Here is a 13,965-nt window from a genome sequence, read left to right on the forward strand (position 1 = left end):
TGCAACAGGAGCCAATTCGACGTCACCGCAAGCAGGGGACTGAGGAGCAGCAACGGTGGTGCCATGGATCGTCTCGAGAGAGAAAATGTTTTTTAACCATCTGTCACACAAACGAGTGTCGTTACAAAAATCAAGTTTCATTTGAGTCCGCTGCGAGGCGTGCTCTTCGGGAGGGCTGTAGCGACGAGGGAGCAGGAAACGTCAACGTCCACGACAACTACTTGACGTGAGGACACAGCAAGCGGGACACCGAGAGACCAAAGTAGAAGAGACGAAACTTTCGCCTTGTTGTTCTACGCTTTCCTATATTGCAAAGTCGTTGCTCGCTTTCACAGGGTCCGGGTAGTCGAGCGTGGTTCCCTCCTCCCTCGCCAAATTGTGTCAAATGACCCGACCATTCATCTCGGAGCGTCTTCGGGGATATTGTGCTTCTGGTTGTCGTTGTCTGTCCCGCGTCCCACGTCATTCGCATCGTTGTTGCCGCTCCCCGAGTCAGATTTTTGTTCTGGCCGTTATAGCCGCCGCCGTCGTCGTCGGCGAGCGGAAATAATTCATGAAAGTAACGATGGAGAATATTCCTTCCGGAGATACTCTCGACGAGGAAAGCCTTAGTATTGGTACACTGACGACGCCTCTCCCAACGTTGCAGATCCCCCGGCAGTGATCATGAGACCCCTCGAGGGCGTGAACGTGACGGAAGGTGCGGTGGCGAACATAACTTGCCAGTACAACGCGAATCCTCCCAATATTTCCGAAGTCACTTGGTACAAGAACGGACACGTAATGGTGATCGACCATCGTCGACACGACATCATGCATCATCAGGTTTCTCTGTTTCGCATCCGCAACGTAACTCGTGAAGACCAGGGCGCGTACAGCTGCCACGTGCGCAACGCGTTCGGAACCGGCAACTCATCAAACGCTATCCAGCTCGACGTTTTCTGTGAGTACACCGCGATACTTTCGCCATTCCGCTATTTATTCTCTCCGTATAGGAAATTTCCTCTCTAATGGGGAATTAAGCGTTCATGATCGAGATCGTTCCTCACTATGTATCTGGATGAGCAGAATCATCTTCGGGACACTCTAGATCCGAAATCCGAACCGCCGCCCCGGCTTTCGAGCCGAAGGTATCTGCGGTCGCGGAGCGCGTGATGACTTGATAGGAGGGAGACATCGCCGCCTTGGCGCGAGAGCCGAGGGTTCAGGTGTCGACGCGAGTCGAGACAGGTGTCAGGGGCAAAAATGAATTCCTGAAGGACGGGCAGGTGTCTGATCGGACTCATTTTCGTCGTCTTGGCGGATGACGAGAGAACGCCTCGATGTCGTCTATTGCTCCCGGTTCTCGCTACGACTGGAAACAACGAGCCCCCGAATCATCACTGCAACACTCGTTGCCTGGAAGTTCCCACGAAGACAGCTGCGAGCTATGTGCACTGGAAAAGGCGAAGGACGGAGGAGGCAGAATATACTATATAAAGAAAGGGCTCTCTCTGAGACTTATCAAAGGGGACAAAGGACGGCAAGGGGCCGTGTGTCCGTCTGACGATGAGTTCTTTGCCGTGTGTACGTGCCATGTAGAGGCGAGCAGGGGAAGCTCAGCTCGCCCGAGAGCCTGCGGGCCCATTCGTTCGTTTCTTCGTTCGCTTATTTCCATCCAGCTACGGACCGCTGACTGGGGGGCGTTTCGACTGGCTCTGGAGCAAGAATTTGAAGCCCACGCGCATTTCTCTCAGTCGGCGACCCCTGGCTCCAAGCGATCCACAGAGCGAACGAACGAATGAATGGATGGAGGAACGAGCGAGCAGGCCGGCGAGCCATCCGCTGAGGATATTCCATTCATCCTGGGAATTTCCAGCTACACGTGCTCCATGCGGAGCGACGTTCTTCTGGCCTTAGGCTGGCTCGGCTCGAAGGAGGATTCGGGAGCTGAGCGCGGAATGAGTCGAGGGCTGTGGCTCCGGAGAAATGAGGAGCTGCGGCCGAAATGTTGGAAACCGTTCATCGCTTCCGTACACCGAACGGAAACTCCGTACAGCTGCGGAACCCGGAGTCGAAACTGAGAGCGGAGTGAAAGAAGAGAAAACCATGAATCGGAAACCTAAAATAGACAGGAGTCGGGAATAGAGGAACGAATGGTGGAAATGAAACGGGTGGTGACAGGTGCGGCAACAGGAGCTTTGGGTAGAACAAGGATTAACGAAATGAAAAGCACAGTGAAACGGATCAAGGGGCTTCGCGACGGTATTGAAGGGCGGTGCACGGCGGAGTCGGCCCGGCGATCCGTCCAGCCCCGGCTCAAAATCCCCCTGGCGGGCTTTGTTCCATCTAGAAGGAAATCGATGGAGGAAAGAGGTGACGGGAGCCAGGAGCGATTGCGGCTTCTCCAGCCAACCTTCGGACGAGCTACAAAAACCGAGTCGACACGCGAACGGGAAGGGCTTCCGAGAGACAATGCTGCGACAAGTTTCGCGCTTCGAGAATCGGAAGGAGGGGGCCGGCGGCGCAAACATACGCGGAGAACGAGCCGCGCTCCAGCCGACGGATTCAAAGCGAAAGCAACTTTCACGGAAGCCGACGTTTCGTGTCGTTGCTCCGCTCTCAGCTGCTTGCTCGCTCGCCCCCTTCCGCTCAGCCGACGACCCGGCAGCCTGCCGGAGGGTAGCTAAGGGGGCTCGGTCGACTAGCGGGCGAACAGATGAGCGGAGTCCGAACGCCGAGTTAGCTTCAGCCCGGGCTTTAAAGAGAACCCCTACGGAGATCGAAGCAGAGAAACGCAGCTCTGCCAACACTAAGTGAGTTAATTGAGCGCTAGTTCGTTCGTCGAAAGCTGGAAAAGATCTCATAATTGAATTGCGATGCGAGCCAGGGAGCGGGACGAGGAAACACACTGCCGTAGAACAATTTCTGCTCGTGCCATGTTCTTAATTCGCCTCCGTCGCTTCGCGACGGCTTCGTTGCGATATTCACGCCGTCGATTATGACGTTTGATTCATCAATTGAAATCTCCAGATCGCAGAATAAACACAGACGGCTATTTTGAGTGTTCCAAACAGTCCGATTTCGTAAATATTCTCAAAGATGATTCTGAGCGACGATCGATTGGACTCAATCGAATTTTTGAGGTGAGACGGAGAAATTCACGCGAAGCGGAGTAAGCTGTCGTCCGCAAGTTACCATGGCCGTCGACCGATGTCTGTTGACTTTGTGACGAGCGTCGCTATTTTTGTCGTCGCAAGCATTCAACGACATCGCTATCTAAGTGGAACGAACGCATGTCTGTTGAGCATCGTCAACAAGCTGTCAGTTGTCGATGGCTAGCGGCTTTTCTTGGCAATTTTTTTTTCATCCATCCGCTGTGCCCATCGTCGGGCGCTGAGCTCTGCTATGCTCTTGTCACACCCCGCCTCTCTTCTGTGTGGTCGGGAACAAATCCGTCCCTCGCTCGCAATATTTCCGTGCCATGTAGTGGGCGACGTCTCTGTGAGAGCAGATTTCTTTTCTCGACCGAAACCCTGATGAGCGCCGAGGCTGGGTTCAAGTTGAACGCGTTTTGAACACCATCCACGTCATCTAATGGTGGGGAATTTCACCAAGTTTTCATCCCCGCGGCGTTGTTCCTCCCCTTCGCCCGCCATGGGTTCTTTCTTTTCATTCCACTCGGCATCCGTCCGCCCGACCGCCGATCCGTACAATCCGGCCGCTGGTGCCATCTGCTATGGCTCGACGGCAGATGTCTGAAAAACCGAGGTTCTCCTTGTTGTTGTAAACCGAGGCGAGTGGAAAGAGTGAAAGCAGCATCCGAAAACGAGGAAGAGTCCAACGTTGCCGCTGCTGCTCTCGGTTTGCTGAGCTCACATCCGGTGTTGGCTCGCATGGTATTTCCGGCGCCGCTGTTCCGAGACGAGTCGTTCGTTCGTTCGTTCGGGGGTCAGACGTCGCCGTCACCGTTGTCGTTCCTATTAACATGTCAATGGACAGACTGTCCTCCAGCCAGCGTGGTAAAGAATTCTCAGCAGCTCCGAGGCAGGGCCTCTCGTTCATCATTTTCTATCTGAATGCTGCTCCCCTTTTCTCCTTCGTCAGTCAGACAGTCAGTCAGTCGGCGAGGCAGCCGACAAGCCGGGCGGTCTGATTCCGAGTGAGCGGCAGACGCACGGAGCAAGTCGTGGAGCCCATGCCGTGTACCGAGGCCCACGGAACGCGGTTCCATTCAGACATAATCATCTTATGCTCTGTCCTAAAGCGTCTCCACGGACAGGCGGAACGAATTTAAGCGAAATTCCGCTAACCATCAATCGTAGGCACCGGGAACAAAATAGGAGAAAACGTGGGAATCTATTGAAACCACCCGGGGTTAGAGACGGAGGGGGACCCAGCATCAGCATCATTAGGAGGGCCTCTCCTCAATCCATGTTCTGCTCTTTCGTCCCTCAATGAAAGGATCCCCGGAGGAGACTTCGAGCCGACGCGACGGGTTTCCTCAATCGGAAGTCGTATCCGTGGGTATCGAGGAACTCCATACGGTTTTATCGTCTCGTATTGAACGGCCATATGAGTCCACCACCGTCATCACGGATTTGGCGCGAATTCTAAGGAAATCCGCCTCGAGGAAGTTTGTGGAAGAGCATTGCCTGCACCCGAGTTGATCGAAGCTCCACGACAATTGTGCAGTTGCCGTCAGCTGCGATAAGTCATCCGCAGCACCTGCGGAAGCTTCTAACAATACGCTGGTCCGGTGAAGAGAGGGAGTCTGACGCTACGTCTTATTGTTTCCAGTTCAACCCGAAGTCTCTGCGTGGGTATCGCCGTCGGTCATATCGGTCGATGAAGGTCCCGTTATCTTTAGGTGCGACGTCATCGTTGGAAACCCCACCAAGTTGACCCGAGTGCGCTGGTTGAAAGACGGCTCGCTTTTCATGGAGGTCGACCGAGCTCGAATCGAACTGACCAACATCAACAAAACGCTCACCGGAACATACCAATGCTTGGCTAGGAACGAAGCCGGATGGAGCGAGTTGAGCGAGGAGGCCAGGCCTCTGACCGTTATGTGTAAGTACTATGAATCACGGAATGCGACTATGAGCTTCGATTGCCCATTAGGACTCAATCCATTGTGCGCAAATCCTCGCGGATGTCTGTCCTACTAGAAAAGAGCCTCAGTAAATGACGACGACATGTTCCCTCACACAGAGTGTGAGGAAAACTTTGTGCAGGAAGACGCGCACATCGAAGGGTTGCCCGAGATTCATTGGAAGAGAGAATTGGCGGAACCCTTCAAAGCTTATCCGGAAGCTTTCAGGAGGCGAGGAGGCCATATATTGTATACCGGAGAAGAAATACGCCCTCCAATCCGGCAGAGGAGGAAGGTTCCCTGAAAGTCCCTTTTACGTTGTCGGCTTCGCTCTCAAGTGAATTTTCGAGCCGGCTTCCGGATTGGTCGGCTGTGAGGGAGACAAGAAGGGAGACGAAATTCGTCGGTCCGAATTTCCTTATTCGAGCCCCGTAGACTTTCACAGCGAATGTGCGGGAAACGTTCTGCCTCCTTCCCTAGGAAGGATGGCTAGGTGAGAGTCAGAACAGAGTTGCTCCTCCATGCATGCTCTTGTTCACGCTGCTGATGTATTTGCTCGCATTGCAGCGCAGGCATCGGCATTATTGATGCGTCTTCTACATTGCCGGAAGCTTGGCTACTTCCGTTTGGCCTCGACGGGCGGCGCAAGGAGCGGACAGTCTGTCTGTGGGTCTCATATAGAGACGGTATCGAATATAGAGGGATGAGAAATCTGTGGTCAAGGCTATTGAGTCTTGATAGCTTTTGACAACAAGGCATTCCGCATCAATGCCGATGCCGCCGAGCACATATCATCATCGTCATATCCTAGATAGGCCGATGGGGCAGCCGATCGCAGGGTGGAAGAAAGTCGCCCGGGCCGTCACCGCTGGCTTCTCGGTCATCCGAGCTCAATGTCTTCGAGAGATAGATATGAAACGTCCGGAAAACTTCCACTCGAGCCGCTGCACTCCATGCTCTCGCCATGGACACGCTCGAGCGGAAGACGCTCCTCAGATTGGGAGAACAAATTACGACCATTCGGGAGAACTTTGCTTATCTTTTGTCCGAATATTCCGAGGCGGCACCGGCGGTGTCATTGTTCCGGGCTATTTATGAAGTTTCGGACATCGAGGGAACCGAACACCATCACACCGCAGGCGAATGAGCCGATCCCCCTCGGAAAATTGAACCTTTACGCTCCGAAAATGAAACCGAGGCCGAACATCGATGCTACACATGGAATTCCATGTCGACCTTGAGAACGACAGAGATCGGTTTAATTCCGCATAGAGTCGATTCTAGCTAAACTCTGTCGTACGTCGATGAATTTTGGTCCGCCTCGTTGAACAAGAGCTCCAACCAGTAAGAGGGCCCGGCCTCGACAACGAATCGTCGCTTAGGGAGCCCATCGAACAGCAAGCCTGTCATCGAACTCCACTTAAAGTTCGCTTCGACAAACGCGCGTTTGATGAGCCTCCTTAGGACAAGTTAGGCAGCACGACGGCTTGTTGCGCCTCGCGGTCCCAATGCGACGACTTCCAAGTGAGCGCATGTTCGGATGTGGAAAATTGTTAGAGGTACACCTGATTATGAGAAAACAGGGAGCTGTGCAGAAAAGCTGCACTTTCGTCCAGAATCCACCGAGCGGGGCGCGCTCCCAATATGATCTCGCGAGGTTCGAATAGGCGGACAGAGACGGTTTTCGGAGGAAACCGGCTATACTTGGACGAGCGAATTCGCCTGCCCTAAGTTCAACAGGCGACCCCGCCGAAATCCCGAACCCTTTCATGTTGATCTTATCATCATATCATATCACAACTGTGGGCATCGTCCTCGAGAATCGAGAGTCGCGGGAGCAGCCACCGCATTTTGCGTATATCAATACATCATCATCATACTTATCGCTGCCCATCGTTCGGTGCGGGAGTGCTGGCGGAGTGTAATGAGGCCTTTAGTCGGTCTTGACTTGGCGAGCAGCTAATCCCTGAGCTGAAGCGATCAGTCCTGTTGGCGACACTGCCCACTCATATGGCAAGTCATCCACGTCGGGTGTCTCAGGTCAGCGAAGAGCCAATCTGGCTTAGTCAGACCTTCCCTGACTCTTTTCCCTCTACCTCACTCGCTCGTACGACGACAGACCTGCCCTCGGCTCTGTCGTGCCGAGGAACTTGTATTTGCTCTTCCCTCTTAATTGCCGCGAGGAAGGAAGAGTGAACCGTTCTCGCTGAAGATCCTCCTCATTCCGCCTCCGGCGGGTTCTTTCCGTCGATCCGAGGAACTTGGCAGTCGAACAATATCTGAGACTCTCATTCGTGTCGATTGACGACGAAAGTGCCCGGACCGCCATGCTCGTTTATCTCCAATCTTCACTGATGACGACTCATCAGCAGCCGCATGCGGCGCCGATAATAAACCAATGGAGGATCTTACCCACATACACATGGAGGGGGGGATTCGAGATAGGAGCTTGCACAGGATCCATAAAACAACATTCAGGGCGGCTGTCAGGACAGCACTGTGGATACGTTGTAGTCCTTGGAGCGATACCATCATCGTCACTTAGGTCCGTTTTTATTTTATGCTTGTTGTGTGCTCAAAGGATTTCGCCTTCTCCACATCCTCTCTATCCTTGTGCTACAGTCAAGCTTTCCGCTCTTATCACAAGCTCGGCGTGTCGGAACTCTTTGACATCATCGGCGTACCCCACATATTAATCGCATCCCGGAGCGCTGAATCCACCGCTCTCACTGAGCATTATTCCCCCCTGAGCCAAGCCCTTGGATCACCAACGGTTTTCTAATTCTCTGGACAGGGCTCTGATCGTGATCGATAGATCATGATCGGTGCCAGCAGCGGACGCCCGGGTGTTCCGGCACGATGCTGGAGCTTTTTGAGTTTTCTGCAAACGACGTCGATCCACGGCAACTACTTGACGTGAGGACACAGCGAGCGGGACACCGAGAGACCAAAGTAGAAGAGACGAAACTTTCGCCTTGTTGTTCAACATTCGTTATCAGCGCGGGACCTACCGCGGATACCCGCAATCAACCGTGATCGGTGACTGAGGACACACTTTTTCGCGGGACGTCACTTCGTCCAGCGTCCTCAGGGGCTCGTGCCTCGCGCATCTTCAGGAAGGCGCGACCCGAATCGAGTCTTCAATCGTTCATTCCTCCACGGGAGCGTGCTGGCAGAATGCATCGGCTTTTTTGCATACGGTCCCGCTCGGATCTCTGACGAAAATCAATCGATTTCTGACGCTCGTCGTGTAGATGCGCCGAGACGTGGCTCTGGTGTTGACGTACTCATACTCCTATTCACGTAAACGTAGCATGCACGCGGATCATTACGTGCGGGCAAAAGTTGACTGAGTATGGCGGCAGACACGCAGCTGACTTGGCGGCTGGCATGTGTGCAATCTCTTCAATATTCGATATTCCGATGCCGTTCGCCGGAATCCGGTGTCGGGGCTTAGTGGCTCCCGGCTGGCAACTTCGACGAATGTGTAAAAAAATATGCAGCGTTTTTCCTGCGCTAGAAATTGTGTCAATAGCAGGCGGCGTCTCCAGCGTGACGACACGAGCTGAAGACTTAAAAATCGAAGCTGGTTGCTCGTTCAAGGGAATGGATGCGGCATGCTCAAAGAATGGATGGATGTGCAACGAACAGCATGGTGGATGTGTGATCTCCGAGGCAGGTTGCGGATCCAAGACTCTCCTGAGGAGACGAGAGCGTTCGTAGTGCTTTGGGGTCGGCAAATCGGTGTTTCTCCGCTCCTCGGAAGCTGGAGTGCATGACCGTCAGGGAAGAGGTACATGCCAGCCTTGCGATCACCGCACCGCGCATTCGGCTCTCTCTCCTTCAACTCCAGCCTGTGAGTCTGGATTCCGTGGAACGAAGCTCTTCAGTGAGAGCCAGCATTACCCACGGCCAAGTTCTGATGGCGATGCCGCGCCGGTTCGGCTCGGGGGGCGGATTACCATTCGGGAAATTGTGGAATCGGTCACTCGAGGGAAAGCCCTTGTTCCCGGAGACCCTTTACCAATCGGGCTACGATCTTGAATCGAGCGATTCATCTCTCCACCCCCAAAGGAGAATCCTGGGGGTTTGGTGGAGTGCAGCTCACATTCAGTCAAGTAATTTTGGCGGAAGCGATCGCCGAAGCACCCGGGAAATCTCCTGGAACGAGAGACCCACCTTCGGGACGTCTCTAGGATCTTAATCCAGCCTGCGTGAAAGCTACGAGGAACAACAGAGCTCACAAGCAGAAAAAATACGCTTACGTACGATTGCTCTTGCAAGCATGCGACGAAACGTCGCTTGCCATCGTCGCGCCGCCAATGCCACGGGCTTGGTTTTTTGCGAATCATTGCAACGTTGCCGTACCCCAGTCCCTCTCACGACTGCAGAGCAGACGGTGGAAAAGAGGCCGCGGAAACAGATGGGGGCGTTGAAATAAATGCAGCAGTGTTCCATTCCCCCGTGTTTTTTTTCTCTTTCTCCGTCGTTGTACTCTTCGCTCTTCATTCCGCTCGCCGTGCTCTTCATCTCTTCGCATTGCCCGCTCCAGCAAGAGGGTGGTTTCTGCCTGGTGGGAATAACTGTTTTGTATTCGCCTTGCGCTGGAGGGAGTTACGGTTGAGAGCGTCCCCAAAAAGCTGGCCGTTATAGAAAACGGTTCCCGTCTCGTGCAGTGCAAGCTTCGGCAGCCGACGCGGCGGCGACGGCGGCTGAGTAGCAAATCCTAAGAGGTGAAAGTGGCACTGCGTTTCGAAATATTCCAGCCGATCATGCAGCGAGTTGGCGGGACGCATCCCGAACGTCACGCGTAAAGCGCTCGCCTGCTTTTCGTTGTTTCCGTTCGTTTTTCCCTTGAGCATTCTCAACAAGCATGGAGGACACAGGAACAAATAAACTTTTCGAAACATGCTTCGTGAGCTCGTGCGGGGAGGGCGTTCAAGTTTCAATTGTTTCCGCGCCGTCAGACGGCAACGGCCGGAGCTCAGCTGCACGTCTGCACGGGAACGGAAATTATAGGAGTATTCCATTACGAATGTCGTCAGGCGACTAATGACGACTCGGAAACTTGGATTATTTCTCCTCGTGCTCTCGACGCTTGTCCCCCGTCAATCCATCACGGGGTCAGGTCGATGTAAAGAGGATCGTCGCCATAGGTCGAGCCACGTATGGTTCCGCAAGAATCCGGGAAATATTCAATTTTTCATGAGATTTGAGAAATTCCCCCGGATCCCCATCGGAATCATTCGCGAGCTGGAGGGCTTCTTGATCTCGCCTCCCGGACGGGCGTCCGACGAGCGAACGAGGAATATAAAATGAGATCTCTTCCGATTAATCCACAGATCCTCCTGGACCGTCCCAAATTCGCATGGTCACTCCACAAGACAGACCTACGAAAGGCGACCGAGTCGAGTTGGAGTGTGCCGTGGACGACGTGGGTTTTCCACCGGCGCATTCTTACATTTGGCTCCATAATGGAATGGTGCTCAACGACAGTTCGCTGGGATCAGGCGGAGCCCACGGCGATCGACTTCTCACCGAGCCTATGACGGTCGCGTCCGCAGGGAACTACTCTTGCGCGGCTGTCAACCAGGTTGGCAGAGGACTACAGCAGGGCCTCACCCTTCATCCTATGGGTAAGTTGATGGTGACTCATCTAATTAAATGTCAGAGCCATGATTGAATGAATGAAGCCACTTGTGGATATCAGACTTCTTGGTCTCTGGAGAGACGAAACCAGGGTAGCTTGTGATGGGATGGCAACTGGGTCGCGATGGGTTGGTGGTTGAGGGGTTAGGCAAGCGAGAGTCGGGCGGGCGCACGGTCGCTCGGTCGGGGCGGAGTGGGTAAGAGGGTCAGAGAACCCATCAAGTGGCACGGACGCTCGCATCCGATGACGGATCGACTTTGTTAGCTTTAGGGTTTTCGAGGCTCTTTGTCTCATTGTTGGTAATTTTGTTTCTTCAGTGCCTCCCGCGTTCATCAAGCCTTTGGCCCGGTCCGGAGGCGCACGTGTCATGAATCATAGCGTGGTCTACCTCGAGTGTGTTGTGGAATGCGTGCCTCAGTGTCACGTCTGGTGGAAACGTAACAACCGTAGCATTCACGCCGACTACGGACACCATTTAGCCCGTCACTGGGATCGGGAACACCGAGACCATACAGAGCTTGACCGAATCTTCAAGGTCAAAGCGAGCCCTGTTCAGAGCTCTCTTCGCTTAGGACATTTCAGCGCCGTGAAAAGTCTTCTCTACTGGAACCTCACCGAGTTGGCAGACATAAACATCGACGGAGACACATTCACTTGTGAGTCCAGCGGCAACGAGGCCGGATCCGGAGTGAGCAGTTCCATTCGCTTCAAACTCGAGTGTAAGTTCCCTACAGTCGCGAAAAAGCACCAGATGCGCGTTACGTTCTAATTGACTCACGGCCAGGGAGGCGAAATGAATGATCCGAACACAAATCTCCTTCGCTCACAGATGCTCCAGAAGCGGTCGGTCTGTCCGCTGACGAAGTCGAACTTCTAGAGGGCCACAGTCTGGTCGATACGATCACTTGCTCGGCCGCTGGCAACCCGCCGCCGAAGCTCGTATGGACCCTCAACGAACGCGTCATCTGTACCGGACCGAATCTGATTCTCCCAGATCCCCTGCGCCGAGAAGCAAGTGGGAACTACACTTGCACAGCGACCAATAAATATGGGGAACGGAGCGCCAGTGCAATGGTCAACGTTCTCCACAAACCCGACTGCGTGGTCACTAAGGAGGAGGACAGCACCGGGGATATCGTGCTCACATGCGAGGCCATAGCTGCCCCACCGGTTCTCAGTTTTTCATGGTGAGTGATCCTCAGCCGAAGAGACCGATCGGCTTAGATTCACTCCAGGCTGTGGCTAGGAATCTTAAACGCGAACATGGAAAACCTGGGAAAACTCCGTGGTCTGAGCGCTGTACATGAGTATCTACCTACCTATTTTGAATTCGATCCCCAACTCCTCAGGCATCACAACAACAAGTCTCTATCCGAGGAGAACTTGATCGCGGGCGACACTCGCTCTGTGCTGGTCCTGCAATCTCCCGATTCCTTCGGGCAGTACTCCTGCGTGGCCACCAACCTCATCGGGTCTTCGGAACCCTGCGTCGTACGCTTAACACGATTGCCTTCTCCAGCAGGATGGGTGAATCTTTTCCTGAAGGAGGAGAACATTCTCATTCTCACCCTCGCGCTCGCTGCCATCCTCGTCATCGCGCTGATGGTGTTTGTGGCGCTAGCCTTCATTCGCAAAAGATGTACGTGTTCCGCATTCGGTGAGCCCACACAGTGCTCGACGGCGTAGATCTCTAACCCGATTTCGATTCGCCCCCCTCCGACATTGGCCTCCCGATTTTCAAACCCACCATGGCATCTGAAGCGCAATACCAAAAATTCCTGTAGAACTCCCTCCCCCTCGACGCATTCCGAACGAGCGCCCTGTGCTGTAGACTCTGACTAGAATCTTCTAATATGTATCTGCGTATTTCCAGCTGAGGCCAAACCGAGAATTCATCGGGAAAAGTTCGTATCGTCCGCATATTCTTTTATGATTCTCACTAGAATTTCACGAGGCCGAAACGTGCACGCTCCCCATGGCCATAATAACTCCGACGCGACTAATCAACTAATTCCCGCTACGACGTCTTGCAGCGCGCGGCTAGTTCTCATGGACGAAACGCTTCCGCATGTTCGAGCGGACACTAAAAGTCAACTGCTATTGCCCGATGGAACGCCTCTGATATTCACGCCGCAAGGTCGGGCGACGACCTTACCTCCGGAGATGATAGAAAACCCTTACCAAAACATCGCCGAGTGCCGCGGTACTGGATACGATCGCGAGCATCCGTCGGAGCTGCCAGCACACGGAGCCAAGATCGCAACCTTGCGTTCTGGCATGCGAAATGCTGCGTCCGACGAGAACAATTACGCGCTTCCGAGCGAGGCATCTCACCAGGGTGGCGGCTGTCATCTCCTGCGGCCGCGTCACGAATCCAAGCCATCGCTGACCGTGAACCGCTTACACGCTGTCAGCCGAGAAGACTTCGCCTGTGTTCCTCTCGAAGATCGCGGAACTCAGCGTCGTCAGCGAACGCTGCAGCCGTCGAGAGCGATAGGAAGGAATTACGCGACGGGAACTTTGGCCGGCGCGCCGTATTATGCGGCCGCTGCAGCCCATACGATGCAGAGCGGGTCGCGTGGACCGCTGCATAAAATCGGAGATATCTGAGTACAGCCTTAATGAAATAGGAATCCGTCTCTACGTAATTGTATTTACATGTTGAATAGAAGGAAACACGGCGCAAGATGATCTGTACGGGAAACCAGGGGGAGTCGACGTTTCCGAACTTGTGGCAAAGCGGTGGGGTTACGAAGAAACTCACTCCAAGTACAATTCACGGATTGCTTGAAGACGTCCACACATTAAAAAGGTCTCGAGGAGTGATGTGGGAGCTCCCGGGTGCATTGGTAGCTGATCGAAAAGTCAAGCGAAACCGAAGGAGGCTCAGGTCACGGGAGTCTCCGCGTGGTTTTGGAAGTGATAGTTCACTGTTAATTCTGTGTACAGTTGTATCGAAATGATGGTGTAAACGTGATATAACCGAGCGTGAATCGGATCACCGGAGCAGCGAAGTCTCGCCAAGCCTTCTCTTCCGCTAGAGTGGACGGAAGTGCCGAATCCAAAATACGTAGTTGCGACCGGGAGGTTTATTCGTCGACGATTCCGGTGAATCATCCCGCTGAGTCGCTCTGACTGACTGGGATTGAATTGAGTATTTCTGTGGTATGCCTCAGGATCCGTCGCGGTCTCCGGAGGAGTGAGTCTTGGGAGCTGCACTCGACGTCGAAACCCGACCCGT

At 53.8% G+C, this 13,965-nt stretch overlaps 1 protein-coding gene across 1 annotated transcript in view; it reads left to right on the plus strand.

Moving 5' to 3' along the window:
- The window catches only part of LOC100908626 (hemicentin-1), a 104,237-nt gene extending 90,903 nt beyond the window's left edge, over positions 1-13,334 (plus strand). The window contains exons 9-16 of the mRNA XM_029113052.1: positions 650-943; positions 4,780-5,052; positions 10,417-10,710; positions 11,042-11,443; positions 11,554-11,911; positions 12,074-12,363; positions 12,598-12,628; positions 12,758-13,334. Of these exons, the coding sequence (XP_028968885.1) occupies positions 650-943; positions 4,780-5,052; positions 10,417-10,710; positions 11,042-11,443; positions 11,554-11,911; positions 12,074-12,363; positions 12,598-12,628; positions 12,758-13,334 (2,519 nt within the window). The remainder of the gene's footprint in view (positions 1-649; positions 944-4,779; positions 5,053-10,416; positions 10,711-11,041; positions 11,444-11,553; positions 11,912-12,073; positions 12,364-12,597; positions 12,629-12,757) is intronic.
- Positions 13,335-13,965: the final 631 nt, after the last annotated feature.

This window comes from Galendromus occidentalis, unplaced genomic scaffold (genome assembly GCF_000255335.2).
Source record: "Galendromus occidentalis unplaced genomic scaffold, Mocc_1.1 scf7180000076006, whole genome shotgun sequence".
In the NCBI taxonomy this organism is placed as follows: domain Eukaryota; kingdom Metazoa; phylum Arthropoda; class Arachnida; order Mesostigmata; family Phytoseiidae; genus Galendromus; species Galendromus occidentalis.